The 18,650-nt window shown below is 44.0% G+C and overlaps 1 protein-coding gene across 1 annotated transcript in view; it reads left to right on the forward strand.

Annotated features, from left to right (window-relative positions):
- SYNM (synemin) overlaps nt 1–15,425 on the forward strand; it is a 41,120-nt gene extending 25,695 nt beyond the window's left edge. Inside the window, exons 3-4 of the mRNA XM_083184255.1 lie at nt 8,372–8,445; nt 9,599–15,425. Coding sequence (XP_083040381.1) covers nt 8,372–8,445; nt 9,599–13,863 — 4,339 coding nt within the window. The 3' untranslated portion in view covers nt 13,864–15,425. The remainder of the gene's footprint in view (nt 1–8,371; nt 8,446–9,598) is intronic.
- Nucleotides 15,426–18,650: the final 3,225 nt, after the last annotated feature.

Here is an 18,650-nt window from a genome sequence, read left to right on the forward strand (position 1 = left end):
ACTAATTTGGGATCCACTTGCTCAGATGTCGATATTGACATGAAAACCTGAAAAACTCATTTCATGTATCAACCTTTTCCATGTCAACTTTTTTCCAGTGTCGATCTTGTGCATTTTGGCCTATTGTGGTCTACCAAGACATTGTGGACTTGCTATACCACACCCCCCTACAGTAGATTAAATCCACCACTGGGACTCACTACAACACCTGTAATGTATAATACAAAGAAAGGAACCTGGGGCTAGTACTGAAATAAATATAACAGTATGCTGCTCCTAATTGAGGGATTATGCCACCATCATATATACAGTATATAAACTAAAATAATAATGATAAAGAAGCGCTAGTGTCAGAAATGTGTTACATCCAATCTATAATAAACACATAAGGGCAGATGTAGCTGGTATTACAGAAAAAAACATGCGGCAGATTGGTATGGGAAAAGCAGCCCAGGAAATTGATGGAAGCAGCCCTAATGGGGGCAGGGTCCAGAGGCGGATTGGCCCACCGTGAAACCGGGCCGTTTCCCGGTGGGCCGGACAAGATTTCACTCTGGCTGGGCCGCTTACCTGTGTTAGAAGCGGCCGCAGCCCAGCCTGGTCATAAACGGCAGCATTGCCCAAAACAAATATGGCCGCCGCATATATGCATATATTGAATGCACGCATGCTGCGGCCATATTTGTTATTGGCAATGCTGCACTGTCTGCGACCCCTGGATGCCGGCTGAAGCGCGGCGGCCCCCCCACACATGAACACCCGCGCCACCGCCTGTACGTCCGCCGCGGCGCCGCCCTCCTTACTGACCTGACAGACCTTTTCTGCTCGGTCACTTATTCCGCCCGACGCCCACCCTCCCTGCAGCTTGCTGCTCCGCCCACTCCCGCACGTTCAAACCCTCCGGTCAGCTCACCCCCCCGCAACAGCAGGGAACCCAGGTGGAAACTTTTTTAAGTGAGTAGTCGCCCACTGCCACCAATGTGTTAATTGTTAAAAGTATAATGCACACAATATATATATATATACATATATATATACATATACACCTAATAAATATATATATATATATATACACACACACACTATATATATATATATATATATATATATATATACACACCTAATAAATATATATATATATATATATATTAGTGTGTGTGTGTGGCTAAACATAGCACTTTCAAACATATTTTGCAAAATGAAAGGTCGACACAACAAGTCGACAGGGTAGTGGACAATTTTGGAACCAGGGCATGTCTGGCTAAAACATAGTCCCAAGTAATTTTGGAATGGGGTACATTAAAATAACCAAAAAGAACCCCCAGACTGTTGTTCAGCATGTTTTAATTCTAATATGCACTTATATATCTGAGTCCCCATATCTGCTGGTTATATTTGACTTGCAAAGGCACACAGGTCCTTTACAACAGCCGCGTGGAGTGCCGGCTCGCTGCTATCTGTATGTATATAATATATATGTGTGTGCAGGGGCGTAACTAACTATTCAGCGCCCCCCCGCCGCACGTTTATTCGGCACCCCCCACCTAACCTGCCCCCCCGTTCTTACCTGCGGTCTGCGTCGTCTCGCCCGGCTCTCTGTCGGGACCTTCCTGACGTCACGGTCCCGGCCGGCTCCTGCTGCTACAATGAAAACGGACTCTTAGAAAATGGCTGTCCCCATACTGCAGACAGAAAACTGTCTGCAGTATGGGGGCAGCCATTTTCTAATTGTCAGTTTTCATTGCAGCATGAGCCGGCCGGGACCGTGACGTCAGGAAGGTCCCGACAGAGAGCCGGGCGAGACGCAGACCGCGGGTAACTATAGCCCCGCAGCCCCCCCGGCGGCGCCCCCAATTTCTCTGCGCCCCCCCGCCACCGCGGGGGCTGCGGAGCTATAGTTACGCCACTGTGTGTGCATATATGTGTGTGTATATATATAAAATCCGGGAGACCGGCACTCAGGTCTTAAATGATGAAAGCCACTGTTACTTGCTCCGGTGCCCTCCGATGAGAGGGGATGAAGCCTCAGCGATGTATGTGCAGGACAATAAGCGGCACTCAGAGACTAGGTAGCGGCTCGAGCTGCTTATTATTGTCCTGCATATATATATATATATATATATATATATATATATAGCTTGTGGGGTTGCGGCCTGGCACTCTCCGATCCCTTAGCAGCTGCCCCGGTGCCTTCGCATTGCATAAACAACAACAAAAGCATGATTGGCGGCACTCAGAGGTCTTTTCAAATGTATATTTGAGCAGAAAAGCTTGACGTTTCGGAGCTTGCGCTCCTTTTTCATAAGCGTGTGGGTGAGTCTCACCCACACGCTTTTGAAAAAGGAGCGCAAGCTCCGAAACGTCAAGCTTTTCTGCTCAAATATACATTTGAAAAGACCTCTGAGTGCCGCCAATCATTCTTTTGTTATATATATATATACTAGGTGATTCATCGCGCCCTACGGGCGCTCTTCACACCGGCGTAAGGGGCTACGCCCCTTAATTTGTGAACATTTGTATTGTGAGAAATATGGTTAGAATTGTATGAAAGATGCCCTGTATTGCAGCTTCTGGCAGTGGGTGAGGGTCCAGCGTGGCAGCACAGGAGTACCGGACGGTGGCCCTGAGTCAGTGTCTCCTCCTACTGGGTGGGAGTTAGGGTGCATGAGAGCAGGAGGCTGGGATATGAGGCATGATAGGGGTATGTGGGCAACACAGCGTCAGCGATTACCCAGTGGTGGAAGTTACGGTTCAGGAGAGCAGGAAGCTGGGTAGTGATAGGGGTGTGTGGGCATACGGGGGACTAAAGAGGGTGGTGGACACTGTGCAGCTTCTGCCAGTGGGTGAGGGTCCAGCGTGGCAGCACAGAAATACAGGAGTCAGTGTCTCCTCCGACTGGGTGGGAGTTAGGGTGCATGAGAGCAGGAGGCTGGGCGGTAAAGCATGATAGGGGAATGTGGGCAACACAGGGTGAGCGGGTCTCCACTGGCGGAAGTTACGGGGCAGGAGAACAGGAGGCAGGGCAGTGTCCTCCCACATTGATGGCAAAAGTATTCAACATCGGCCATAAACCATCGATTATTTGAAAATCATTGATGGTCGATGGGCATCCCTAGAACTGGAGGAGGGTGGGGGACAGTATGCAGCTCCCGGCAGTGGGTGAGCGTCTCCTCCCACTGGGAGGGAGTGAGCGTGCATGAGAGCAGGAGGCTGTATAATAGTGGTATGTGGGCAAGACATTGATAAAAGTTGTGGCGCTGGTGCAGAGGGCAGTGGGGAAACCTGCAGTGCGGCAGCCAGGGCCGGATTTCCCACCTAGGGGCGGTACCTGCTTGTGGTGGTACAGGATCCCCCATTGTCACGGGGGTACGTGAAATGCGGGAGCGGGGGCCGCGGTGGTCCGCTGGGGGGTGGAATTGCCGGAAGGGTGGATAGTAGGGCATGAAATACCGCCTGTCGGCACATGTCGGCTCAATAAACAGCGAAAAAACCCATGTCGACCTTTTGACTGTCGACATAGACACTGTCGACCTAATGGCAGTGTCGACCTAAAAACATGTCGACCTAAAAACATGTCGACCTAATGAGCTGTCGACCTAATGAGCTGTCGACCTAATGAGCTGTCGACCTAATGACATGTCGACCTAATGGTATGTCGACCTAAAACCATATCGACCTATTGAGGTGTCGAACTAATGGTGTCGATGTAATGGCTGTCGATGTAAGTGCTGTCTAACAATAGTCCGGATACCAGGGTGGTCGCGGGGGTCCCGCGAATCGCGGGAGGGGGGTCGCGGGGGTCCCGCGAATCGTGGGAGGGGGGGTTCGCGGGGGTCCCGCGAATCACGGGAGGGGGGGTCGCGGGGGTCCTGGCAGAGGGTAGGGATGTGCAGGAGTAATGGTGAATGGTGGCTGTGGAGTAATGGTGGATGGTGGGCGTGTGCTGTAGCCCTGGCTTGGCGGGGGGAGGTGATGTCAAGGGGGTGGAACGTCAGACACATGAAAGTGAAACTGTTCTACACAGGAACGTTCTCCACAGGGGTTGAGTGACAGATCTGGCTAAATATATAAGAGATATATATATATATATGAGCCAGCAATGTATGTGTTGCCGCCATAACATAATGTACATTGATGGCCAGTGGCAGCGATAATGCATACATTGCTGACCTGCACCAGCAAGGTATGTTTTACCACCATACTATACATTGGTGGGCAGTGGCAGCGGTAACGTATGCATTGCTGGCCTGCGCTACCGCTGCCACTGACCATTAATGCAAAATATGTTATGGTGGTGATGCACACGTTGCTGGCGCAGGTGAATAGGTTTCTACCTACATTCCAATTGTAAAGCGCAACGGAATATGCTGCGCTATATAAGAAACTGTAAATAATAATAATGCATGGCTGCAAATTAAATTGTAGCCATGCACATGGGCGGGATTTTCACCCAGACAGGGCGGGACCTGATTGCTGGGCTCTGACTATAAGCAGCCCAGCAATCAGTCCTGAATCAGGCCGTGTGAACAGAAATGCACTGAATAAAATGGCCCCTGCTCCCACCCTTGGAATTCAAACCCGCCCATTATGTAAATAACCTTTTGTATGAAAGATTTTCAGCAAAGTCTTTTACCTCCTGAAAATCTCTCGCTCTTTGGCAAAAATGGCTCAGTGTGTATGCACTACTTTGGTGACAGATTTATCTTTCAGAGATTTTGGCAAAGTCTTTTGAAATGAAAATCTTCTAGTGTGTATGGGCCTTAAGATGTAATATAATACATTTTACAATTTTATACTGTCAGCTTTTATATTGAGCTAAAGAGGTGTTAGTGGGAGATGTAGTATCAGATGCAGACAGAGATGTGGTAGAAGTTTTGAGAGGATTTCGGACCTACTGTATTTACCAAATATTGCAGGATATTCCCCAAAGAAGCCATTTTTAGGAGACACCCAACCACACCCCCAAAGGTTTCTATAGAGAATGCAATCAGATTCATCAAGCTCTAGTCTAGAATGCAATGTATTCCAGAACTTTGGTCCAATAGAATAATACGATCTCTAGACAGCATTATCCTATAGTAACCCGTGGGCTACCTTTTTGCAAACTGAGCATGTGCAGTCTGTGGCAGGGACCCAAACCAGGAAGTAGTGTTTCTCATACTCAAGGATGGTAATGGGTAACCATGGCTATGTAACACTGACAGGGCCAATCCGCCCCTGTCAGAGAGAGCTATTAACCATGCCCCCACAGCGGCGAAAATGGGGCGTGACCTCATTGAAATAGGCCACACCCACAACAGCAGGCCACACCCCCTAAAAATTTTGGGCGCACCTCCGGCGCGCAAAAGGTACCCCCCTCCCCGAGGGCTGCTTAAAATTATTTCCCGGGCTGCTTTTAATTCCCAATCCGCCCCTGGCAGGGTCTGTTTATGGGGTGGGGTCTGTCAAGGGGGCAGGATCACTACTTATAGGGCATGGTTCTGATTAGTGGCCTTCCTGACATAATTTGCTGCAGCTGCGTCTGTTACTTTATGCTAATTCCGCCAGGGCCGCCATCAGGGGGGTGCTGTGGGGACAACAGTCCTGGGCCCGGCTGCTCTGACAGAGGGTAGGTCCTGGGCCGCTCTGTACCTGCAGCCTGCATGGCCGCCAGCACCAGGGAAGGATGCAGTGCAGGGCCGCCATCAGGGGGGTGCTGTGGGGACAACAGTCCTGGGCCCGGCTGCTCTGACAGAGGATAGGTCCTGGGCCGCTCTGTACCTGCAGCCTGCATGGCCGCCAGCAACAGGGAAGGATGCAGTGCAGGGAGGCGCCAGGCTGGAGAGGCACTCTCCCCGCACTGCATCCCCACTGATGTGCCTGTGTACTGCTGAAGCTCCAGTCTGTCCCTCCTGCCCTTCTGAGCAGCGCATACAGGAGCAGGAGGTATGCCTCCTCACACACTGTCTGACAGCCTGATCTCCGTCCGTACAGGCTGTCAGAAACTACTGTGTGTGTGCTATCCCTGTTACTTTCTGTTCGTAACACAAGGCAAGAAACTATTCTCCCTGCACTCCGGTTACTGAGCCCTCCTCTACTCTACAATGTGGCACTACAGTATAGCACAAAATTAATTAGGGCAATACTGTGTGCTTAACATTAATAGGGGCGCTACTATGATTCATAAAATAATTTAGCACCTGCATTGGTGCAGGTGCTATTATGGGGCTCATCAATTTCTAGCTACACCTCTACAGTTGTGGCTTAGGGGGTAGGGCTGCAGAACATTCCTAAATTCAAATAAGGGAGTCACACCAATGGCAGGAGGGTCTAGTAGCATCATACTATACAGAATATTGCATCTTCTTGAAACATATGTTAAAAATAAACATTACAGAGAAAAAATAAATGCATGATGTCACAAGGCAGAAACACATCAGACATAAGCATAAGCCTTGGACAATATTTTTTTAATAGCTTGTGTTCCTTTCAGTTTCCTGTGGAGCAAAACAGTGGGACTTGGCAGCCGTTATTATTATCAGAGAATCACTGGCTAGATTACATTATCTGGACGGATCATACTAGAAGGCTCCGCTCTGTTGTGTGCTGCGATTACTAGGCCTATCCCTTGTCTGCTTACTGCTTTATATGGTCATTCTGCATATATATATATATCTATATCTATATATATATATATATATATATATATATATATATAGATTATATATATATATACACATACACACAGACGCTATCATCGGTATAACTGCTTGATACAAATGCAGGCACCTGTCATCTTTGCGTGGTCTCATTTCTAAACCATGGATAACTGTCCTGCTGGGTGCGGTTGGCATGTTGGATAACATTTATATTCACACCTAACATACTGAAAATGAATTATCGCCAGAGAGCGAGAAGCAGTGAGTCAGTTTCCGTATCCCAGTAGGGTGGGGTCACATATGAGTCTGCTTTTATTTTGAGTCTACTACATTCTCACTACTGAGAGCTGGAGATTAATGCTGAGCTCCTGTTGCTTTGTTGCCACATGTGGGACGCGCCACTTGTGAATATATTTAGAACTCTCTATGGCTGCACGGACTACAGACAGCAGCAGCCAGCTATTCCAGGCCATCTGCCCAATCACTTAAGTTTTTGGTATGATGTCGTCTCTTCATCCATGATAAGGAACGCTTGGCTCCATTACACACAGTAGTTTATATAAATTAGAATAGGAGGAAGAAAAGAACAGTAATATAGAAAGTTACAAAACTCAATCTATGATCTCTGTTGCGCTAAAGCCCAAAACACACTAGGCCAGTGGTTCCCAAACTTTTTGAATCACAGCACCCTACAGTATCAGAATTTTTTTTTTTTTCGCGGCACCCCTAGGCCAAAAGTTGGTTACTAAGAATTTCAGAAAAAAATATTACATTAAATAAGTTGTGATTAAATCTTATCCTTAGGTCCAGTTATGTGGTGAGGAACATGATTCACTTCTGTTTACCCACATATTTTATAATTGGAAGCCACAAGCACTGATTTTGCCTATTTCATTGGCCATAAATAATTTTAATTGGTTCTGGACCACCAACCTGAGGAACCCTTGCAAGTGCTCCGAGGCACCCCAGGGAGCCTAGGTGCACAGTTTGGGAACCACTGCACTAGTCGATGGACTCTACCACCGATATCATTCATTGTAGTGACGGTAAGTGCGTCTGTACGATATTGTGCGTACACACTGAACAATAAATGATATAGTTCAGTGGCATCACCGAGTCCCTCGCAGTGCGAGCAGTTGATAGTGTTAGACTGAGTGTTAGATTGAGCTGCATGCACAGTTGGTGGGGGGTTGTTAATGATGCGTAGGAGTGCACATTATTAATGATATTGAGCATACTCACTAGACAATCTTTTAAACAATATCGCTTAGAAGGGCCCTTCTGCGCGATATCTTTTCAAAAGATGTCTAGTGTGTATGGGGCTCAACTGTTTCACAGTCCTCGAATGAGCTAGAGAGAGAGAATATGTTATGTTTTTGTTTTTTTTAAAACAATTTTGGTCACTAGTTAGCAAGCTTCGTATTTCTTATACATTGTCATACATTCTTTATTCAAAATGCTCGGGACCAAGAGCATTTTGGATAAGGGATTTTTTTCGGATTTTTTAATATATATTTTTTTCATATTTACCTGGTCCCCTGGTGGTGCCTCGATGGTCCCCGACGTCCACAGTGTCCCCCGGCGTCCACGGCGGCCTTTAAGATTCTCTGCAGCGGCATCTCCGGTCGAAGGGTGCATTGCGCGAGTGCACATGGATAAGGCCGATATGACCTGTACTATGTTCTTCTGATTTAGTAAGATTTAAAATGTGCAATGCCTTCTCTTCCTGGCAGGGCTCTTCTGGAGGCAGAAAACAAAAAGGGCAAAGTGATCTGGACGGAACAATCAGTGAGAACCAGGCCTGCAGGTAGGGATCGCTCTGTGGGCATGTCATCTTTATACACAAGGGGATACATTTACTAAAGCTTCTAAACAGTAAAGAGGAGGATTGTATTTTGATACCTGTAGTTGGAATCTGCGCGCTTACAATGACCAACTCCATTATTAATGAGATTTTAGTGTATCTAATCCAACGAGTATATAAGAGAACATGTCCTTATCATATTTTATAAGGTACTTTATTCTGTTTATAAATAAAATCTCAAGGGATGGTTATTTCACCCATGCCTTGAGATTTTATTTATGCTTTATATCCTTTTTAAAGTTCCCTGTTTTCGTCAGCCTTGTTATGTATCACATGTCCCCTGCTTTATAGCTCATAATTGTGATTAGTAGTGGTACAGATAAACACATCCCAATAAGATTTTATAGTAATAATTAGCAGAGTATTATTTGAGAAATTGGTAGAACATTATCCACTACCAGCTTCCCTATGATAGATACATAGAGATATAGTCATAGTACAAATGGGGGCAGATGTATTACGCTTTGGATGGAGATAAATTACCACCCAACCAACACCTAATTGTAAATTTTCAAACACAGAGCGGGATGCGCTAAAGTGAAAATGCGGAAAAAACTCGTTATTGGGTTTTTACCGCATTTTCGTATGCACTAAAGCCCCTCTGCCTGGGCACCCTATAGAAGCTTAAATAATTAATTTAACAGATTTAAAAAATAATAATAAACTAATGACTATAGAACAAGCAAAAGGTCAATCACAGTAGGCATTAATAAAAACATCCTTTGGTAGAAACCACTGCTTCGTAACATTTCTGGTAGAAAACTAAGAGTCTTTCCTAGCATAGAGGTAGATTAGGTCTTCTTGCATACATATGTCCCCACTGAGGAGTAATATACAACTTGGTGGACTGAGAAGACTTCTAAAAAAAGCTTCATATTTTATTTGTGGAAGCACATTATGACTCATTGCCTGCAGAGACCGTTTAACCTCTTCATTTAGAGATTCAGTAAAAAATTCAATTTAATCAGGGTTGCCCAAATTTTTACATACGTCTGCACGTAAAGCCATGTTTTGCCGTTTTATGCATATATTAAATACAAGACATTTTCTCATACAGTATGTATATATAATATTTACATTTTTATATTATTTCTAGAATATGTGACATCAAGTTTTGATGAGTCAACGAGATTTTCTCACAGAGGAGGAAAATATATTGAATACCCACTTGAAATAAGAAGGAAAACACAGAGCACAAACACAGACAGATTCCTTACTCGGACTGTACCGGCAACACAGATCAGATCGCAATATGCAAATGTTGGTAATACAAGTACTTCTTATACATCACGTGTTCATAACCCAATACAGGAGAAAAGATGGGAAACAAGTATGTCCTCCAGATATAACCTATCACCCAATACCAAACTCCCACAGACCACATATCACGCAGCAAAACCGACAATTGTAACACCGTATTCATCTACTCAGTCTAAAGTCATTAGTGAAACAACTAAAACAGAGCAAATGAAAGATTTGAAGCCAGTAGCTCGTCCAAGAACTCACTCCAGAGAGTCCAGAAAAGTTCAGGTGAACATTGGCACAGAAGACAAAAAACATGAATCAAGTTCACAAACGGCTTTGGAAACTAAAGTAATCGAAGAGAGGAAAGCAACTCCAGCGTCTGTAGAAGTAGAAAATATATTTTCAAAGATAGATAAAAAATATACCCCACAAGGTATAATATATAGTGAAGATACAGCAAGTGTAGCAGAAGCAGTACAGAAAGAGACAATTCAAGAACCTAAAGCACAAGACTTACCTGTCAAAAAAGAGAGAAAGAAAAGAGAACAAGCCAAAAAAAGAATAGAAGAGGTAGAGCAAGTTAAAATAGGTGACATGAATGTGGAAGCAGGATCAAAGGTTGAGGTCTACGAGACTACCCAAGTGAAGAAATCAGTTGTACTTGAAGAACAACCACAGGCTGAACAAATTATCTTTGAATTACCAATACAGGTTGAAACAAGAAAAAAGGAAAACAATTCACAAAAAAGCAATATGGAAAACAAAACAGCAAGAAATGTTAGTCATACATATGCCAATAAAGAATTTGCTTATCACAGCAGTGAAGAGGAGCTCAAAACAGGTAAAAATGTTGACAGCAGCAAAACCGGGGATGTAACAAGAACTTCGTCAGAACCCAGAGAAGAAATTACAATGGTCAATGATATTCTTAGACATATAGGCCACTCCTCTATGATGCCTGTGGAAACAAAACAACAAGGCAGTGGATCTAGAACAATTGTGCTAGGAGAAAAAATGCAGGGTGAACCAGTTGTCCTGGAGATACCAATAAAACTTGAAGTGAGCAAAACTCAACTTAGTTCAAAGAAAGGTAATGAGGAAAAGTCAGAGCAAGGTGCATTTGCAAGGAATGATAAACAAACAAATGTGAATGTAGAATCTACTTTTCAAAGAACTGAAGAAGTGCACACAACTCATAAAGATGTTGAAAACAAAGGAATCAGTAACTCTGAGGAATCTGTGGAGGTAGACATTTCATCTAAGAACTTTGAGAAAAAGGCTATGGTTGCGGATATCCTTAGACAATTAGGACATCCTTCTGGTCTGGATGATTTTAATGTAACCTATGCAGAAAAGAAGGGGCAGTGTAAAGATGGGTCTGTGAAAACTGAGATTGTTGTCCAATCCAGAACAGAAGAAGAGATAGATTTGTTTGATGAACCTGACTTAACAGATTTGTGGAATACGACAACCACTCAATCATCCCAAAAGAGTGGTACAGGAGCAGCTGAATGCTTGGATGAGGAACATCATAGCAAAAGGATTAAGAAAACTATTTTGGAAGATGTAACAGGAGCAGAAGCTGAAGAGTGGATAGGAAATATTGTCCACACTGGATTAAAAGGGTCACCAGGAAAGTCTGTCAATGTTGAGATTGTTGAGGAAACTTTTGAGACATTTGGATATGATAAAGGAGAAATTTCAACTCCATTTCACGTAGAAGAAGCAGAAGATAGCTATAATGTAGAGGGATCTTTCAATATAGAAGAACATGTTTCAATGAAAACAGAGAAACTGCATGATAAAATTCAATCTGCTCAAGGTCCTACTCAAGTTGAAGAAGTCACAGAGGGTGAAAATGTTGATGATGAGACAAGTTACTTTGTGTCTATTCCTGAAGATAGCCCATACATAGAAGAAGAGGAAGAAGACACTTTACGAGGACAGATTCATACAGAGGAAGAGTCCCATGTTAAGTATTCCTGGCAAGATGAATTCTTGCAGGGTTCCCAAGGTCGTAAGACTCTGAGTGAGCTTGTTAAATTTGCTTCAGCCACTGAACCAACCTCAGCCAGTCATATGACCTCAGACGACAGCAGTCTGAGGTTGGACAATGAAGAACAAAAAGAAGGTTCACTCACTGAAACTGTTGTGATTGAGAAAAAAATTCAAGTTCCACATGAAATCCAGTCATCAATAATGGATTTCCTTGCAAAAGATGTCAAAGATCCAAATGAAAAATTGAAAGGGGCACTGGAGTGCCTGCAAGGAAGCCTTCCACAAGACCTAGCCAAAGAACTAGCAATGTTGGCTGGAGAAGAGCAAACAGAAAGCAGCAGTTTCTCACTGGATATTAAAAAGGTTGGTCAAACTGGGGAAAGTGGTGAGGTCACTATTGTGGCAGAAATCAATATATCACAAACCATGGACATAGATAATATAGATGATTTAGACAAAATTGAAGGCTTTAAAAGTCAAGAGACAACCATAAATAAATATCATATAAAACCTTCTGAAGATTTAACATCATTCCAGTCAAAAGAATCTGGTGGAAGCAAAGAGTCTGTCACTGTAACATTGGGGGCAAATAATGCACAGGACTTTTACACTACTGACAGAATAAGTCAGAAAGCGCCAACTACTACAAGTGTTCATTTCAGTCCTACAAAAGATCTATCCTTAGGGCAACTCTCCACAAATGTGACCAGCTTCATAAAACATGTTGAACTTGGAGGCTCTGAACAAATCTCACAAGAGGAGTCCATGCTTGATAAAGATTTATCTGGTGAACTTTCTCCAACAGAAGTAAGCAGATCTGAGCATCATATCAAGCTTGGGCCAAGGGAAATGCTTCCCAGGAAAAAAATTATCTTTGAAGGTCCCATCTCTGAAACACTTAAACTGGACATAGTGAAAAATACAGAAGATACATCAGATCAGAATATATCTATTAGACATATAAAAATAAGTCCAACAGAAAAGTACCCAACAGAACAGATAGTGTTTCAAGGTCCTATTTTTAAAACAGTGGGAATTGGGGCCAATATCACAGGAGATATTGCGGTCAAAGAAAACCTCACAAAACAAGCTATGCCAAACTTGTCTACTGAGAAAATACAGGATAGCCATCAGGAAAATACAAGTCAGAGCCGCGAGTTTAGTACAGGTGTAAGTAAAACCATTTCACATTTTACACTTAACTCAGGTGAAACTCTGAACAAGGAAATTATATTGGAGGGATCCATTCCAAGGGCTCATGATATTGGTAGAGGTATCACAGTGGAGGATGAAAGTAAACCTATTGAATATAACTTTTCTGCTCAGAAAATCCATGTTGGGAAACAAATAAAATACCAGGGTTTTGTCTCTGAACATCATCAAGTGGCAGATACCAGTAATCTTGATGAGTCAAAAGATCAGTCCAATGTCAACACATCTATCCACCATATAAAATTGAGCCCAAGCAGGGAGCAAATAGTTTTTGAAGTACCTGTCTCTTCAAATCTGCCCATCATTGGAGAAGATAGCTCTCTTTTGGAAGACACAAACCGATCCATAAGATATATCCAGCTTGGTTCCCCAGAGGCATATACATCTGAGAAAGTAACATTTGAAGGACCGAGTACAGAATCTTACGAATCATCAGATTTCTTTGTTTCTTCTCCATCTGGAGACTCCAGTGAGAGTGAAAGATCAATCAAGCATATTAAACTGGGCCCAACAGAAAAGTCATTCACCTTTCAAATGGATATCACCAAAATTGCCAAAAATTATTCTGGAGAAGAAAGGGTTCAGGAGAGTGGACCGGTAGTAACTTCCAGAGAGTTTGAAGGACTGCCAGAATTCGGTCAGTCATACAGTGAATTAACAGATGACCCAGAGGTGACAGAAAGCGGATATGGTGAAGAAGAAATTGCCGGTGTCTCTCAGCTCCCATATAATGTCATGTCCCAGGGGAAAAGCATTACAGATATGTCAGAGCTTAATAAAACAGTGCAGCTGCAAAGAATAGTCCATCTGAGTGATGTTGTCTCTGAAGACAAGAAAGTGGCCGTTGTTTATCTTGATGATGAAGAAGAGGAAGATGACCAAGATTATTTACGGCGGTCATTTTGAAACGTTCTCACCTACACCTTGACAAAGGGGCGCAGCCCCGAAACATTGGTTGGTCTTTACCATTGTTCAATACACTTTGTTTGCAAGACCCCGGAGTGCCAGTCTCTTCTTTCGATTATCTGTTTCACCAAAGAAAGGCACCGGGGCAGTTGCCCACTTGGAGTGAGTGCCGGACCGGACTACAATATATATAATATATATATATATATATATATATATATATAATCCATCAATATTTTGGGTCCCTCTCTACAAGTGGAACTAACTTAATGTATTGCCAATGTATGTGCTTGGCCATTCAGTTATTGTTTCTAATGCATGAGTGGGGACATGATCCCTGCAAGGTTTATGCATAATACTCGGCCTACTATTCCGAGCCTTGTTCATCAGAGTCACGACTAATGTATGCATTCAGAATATCTTAAAAAATCTGTAATGATGGTATAAATACTAGACCACTCTTTAATCTGTACCTTCAGTTACTGCACAATACTATTCTTATTATCAGTAAGTTCAGCAGCCAGCCAATGAGTTTTAGAGTTAAATTGCACAACAGAGAATGAATTGAGCAGCTTTACTTTAGGACAAGGTAATGAGCTGAGCATTCTCCTACCGGTCGTTGAAAGTGGGAGTCAGTTCATGATTTGTTACAATGCAATAAAAGGAACACCAGTAAATTTGCAAATAGTAGTATCTAGACCTGATAGACTTAAGCAATGTTTGGCATATTGTAGGAATCGGCAGAAGGATGTGCCAAGCCTTATGATTGAAATAGTTGTTTTATTTTTATTTATTTTTTTGAATTTCCTCAATGAACTATGGGCCTAATTCAGCATAGATTGCTAATGAGAGCGAAAGCAGTTGCCTAAATTGCCGCCCAGACAGGAAGCAAAAGCATCTGCAAAAAACTGCCACCCGGACCCAGAGGAAGAATAAACACCCCTAGCAAAATTGCAAATGCATTGCAATTAATTTGTAGATCCATTCACAAACCCAGAACCATCAAACAGTTTTTTTTAAATCTGACTAAATCTAGGGCTTCCATTAATCTGCTAAAGAAACAAGCTGGAATTGGTCATCGCTGTTGTCTGGGTCCGCCTGCGTTTTCAAACACACCTAGAAAGCGCCATGTTTCCGCCCCTAAATGCTGGCTTCCTGTCACTCAAACTGTGACTGCTCTGCAACAGCTTTGTGTACAGATATTTATTTGAAAATTGCAGCCCTGAATGCCCACTGCAAGAATGCAGTCAATTGATAATTGGCCAGACTGCGAATTTTATAAATAGCGATCCATTCTGAATTAAGCCCTATGTTGGAAGAACATTAGAGTCATTAGAAAAATCAATGGTAAATAAATAGAGATAAAATCAAGTTGATACTTGAATTGCTCAAATATGTCAAATTCTCAATATAAATTACGGTACTTGTTTCCTAGCACGGCCACAATCGTGAGTAATCGTGTCCCTTACTTAAGGGACACGATTACCCACGATGGACCCGATTTCTTTTGAAATCAGGTCCATTTTGCCGGCTAGGATAAAATATCGGGGGCATCGCGTCGGTCGGGACCATTAACATTGGTCCCGACGCGACCGACGCGATGCCCCCGATATTTCCATAGACTTCAATGTTAAAAAATATTTTAACATTGAAATCTTGTCGGGAAAGGTAAAATATCGGGGGCATCGCGTCGGTCGGGACCATTAACATTGGTCCCGACGCGATGCGACGCGATGCCCCCGATTTTTGCATAGGATTCAATGTTAAAAAAATTTTTAACATTGAAATGGTGTAAAAATGTCAAAAAATGTGAAATGGGTCCATATGACCCATTTCACATTATAGATGTCCCCGTCGTCGCCCCACGATAGACGCCAACCCGAAGCGTGGCGAGCGCAGCGAGCCCGCGAGGGGCGGCGGTACGCGTCCTCCGACCTTTTCATGCCCTACTATCCACTAGGGCGTGGAGTGAGAATAGAATAGTGTGGCGAGCGCAGCGAGCCACCGAGCCCGAAGCGTGGCGAGCGCAGCGAGCCCCGCGAGGGGACGCGGATACCTTCACAGTTATACGCGTCCCCTTGCGGGCTTCACAGGTGTCCGTGGCGACGCGGACACCTGTGAAGCCCGCGAAGGGACGCGTTTACCTGTGAAGGTATCCGCGTCCCCTCGCGGGGCACGCTGCGCTCGCCACGCTTCGGGCTCGGTGGCTCGCTGCGCTCGCCACACTATTCTATTCTCACTCCACGCCCTAGTGGATAGTAGGGCATGAAAAGGTCGGAGGACGCGTACCGCCGCCCCTCGCGGGCTCGCTGCGCTCGCCACGCTTCGGGTATGCGTCTATCGTGGGCTGCTGTTTACGCGCTTCAATTTGGGGGGGTTGGGAATTTTTTTCATTGAATACAATGTAAAATTGGGTCCCAGGGACCCAATTTACATTGGATTCAATGAAAAAAATCGGGTCAAAAATCGGTCGGTCGCGTCGATCGCATCGCATGCGACCAAATCGCATGCGATGCGATCGACCCGATTTTTTTCAGCACGACCACCCCGATCTTAATCGGTGTGGCCGTGCTAGGAAACAAGTACCTAAATTACAATAGTGTACATAAAGGGGCTATGTAAGTAGCCACAAGGTTCTGCTGTATGTTAATATACTATGGATTATGTGGTCGGAAAACCTCACTTGTCTTTGCTTGCACCCCCATAAAGGAGTAATAAAAAATTGAGTAAGGTTTACTTGATTGTTAGTGGAATATTAGTCTATATGGAAACAAATGGTAAATTATAGCATACAGCGCAGGTGTGAATTTTGCGTATGTTTGTATATATTCATCCCTTTCCGGGTGAGATGAATCTTTGCTGGATTTGGGTGTTCCAGGATGGGAAATGGCCGTCAATAATACAATTTCATGGTGGGCGTGTAATGGGAGTGCTGTGGATGTGTACCTTAAGTTCCATGCGATTAGTCGCACACACGGCAAGGAGGATGGGGCTGATGCAAGTGCCATGCTAATTATGATGGCTGTGGCAGTAGGTGACATCACAGCTTCCCACACTTAGCATGGATCGTTGCATTAGCTGTACAGAATCTCGCAATAACATTTGGTGGTAAAAGTGGCTTCTGCGGCTACCGGTCAGGTTGCAGCTAAAAGGAATATACCCATAGTATACTCATAGCCATAGCAGCTGTTTAGTGGGCGTATTTATGAGAATGCAGGCTGTCAATTTACTAAGAACTAGCGATATTAGAATACTGTACTTACAGTACCAACTGTCCTGATCTGTGGACCACAAAAGAAAGGTTACTGGAAAGCAAGCGTGGTCAATTTCAAATGAGGCCTGGTCAGATGAAGACAGTGTTAGGGAGGTCCATACACACTGGGCGATTATGCCTATTGTGTATGGACAGCTATGACCGCTGTCATCATTTGTGCTGTCAGCGGGGGGCGGACGGCTTTGCATAGTGCAGTGCTATGCAACGCCCTCCACAAAGCCACTCCACCAGCAGATGAGTGGTTTTCCTGGCGATTATGCAGGAGTGCGCATCACTGCTCACCGCTCATTGTTGGGCCGCACACACTGGGCGGTTTTAAGCTGGAAGCTGCTCAAACTTGGTGTGTTGAGCTGCTTTCAGCTCAAAATTGCCAAGTGTGTATGGGCCTTTAGGGTTAATCAGAAGCACAAAGCATTCAGCTCTCTGTTAAATGTTGAGCTATATTTATAACTAAGAGAACAGGTGCTGCCTCATACCTCAATGATGCCACTAGATCTTGGTGAATGTTAGCCTGCATACATTTATCATGAATATAGTGTAGGTTAAGCCGTAGCCCACATAATGTCTGCCTGTATTGCCCTACTTAAATAATTGTAGCAGAAAATCACCTTATCCAGTTTTGTGATGTATACTGTAAATAATACTTTCCCTTTTTGTGGGACACAATGTAGATTACTTTGTTAACGTTGCTCATAGTCAGAATTCTGTGCTAAATCAATGTGTATTTTGCATTAAACAAACAGCTCATCACTGATTGGTCACTAAAGTCTTAGTCTAGATTTGCACCTTTGGACACACACAGTGATTTGCTTTGTAACTTTTAAATATCTGGAATTCTATCTCTCATGCGTATCAGTTCCCTGCACTCTGCTCATGTTTTCTCCCTGTGCCGCAGCAATGTGCTCAGCCAGCTGAGTAGGAGGATTAGTACAGAGGACTAGAAGTAAATTATCAGGAAAGAGGACTTTCATTTCTCTGAAAGCAATGTTCCTCAGTTGCAGGATCCGGTAGGCTTGGTCAGAGGCGGAACTACCATTGGTGCAGCAGGTTCAGTGCACCGGGGACCCCGAAGACTAAGAGGACCATTGCTGTCCCTGTCACCATTTTTCTGTCACCCACTGCCGTGTTGCATATTGTAAACTTGGGTAGGGGTGGATGAAGGAGTCCAAATTATATTTTTGCATGTGGGCCCACCACCCGCAAGTTCCTGCCACTACACTTGGTAGTACTTGTCACACTGCAGGATACTGGCACGGTTGTGATTCTGGCAAGTGCAGTTCTGGTGAGTTAGACCGTAGCAATAATTTAAAAGACAAAGCTAGGTTGCTTTTGCCTTTGAAATTATTGTTGCTTTAGAAAGAGAGGTTAACTCACTGGAATTGTGCCCAGGTTTGCATCACCGGATATTATATAAGGTGCTAGATATGAATAAAAGGTCAAGTACTGTAAACATGTGCCCCAATTGTTTGTAAAATAAGACATCGTTATTTGGATTTTGTTGCACATTTTGAGC

This window comes from Crinia signifera, chromosome 4 (assembly GCF_055691185.1).
Source record: "Crinia signifera chromosome 4, ASM5569118v1, whole genome shotgun sequence".
In the NCBI taxonomy this organism is placed as follows: Eukaryota; Metazoa; Chordata; class Amphibia; order Anura; family Myobatrachidae; genus Crinia; species Crinia signifera.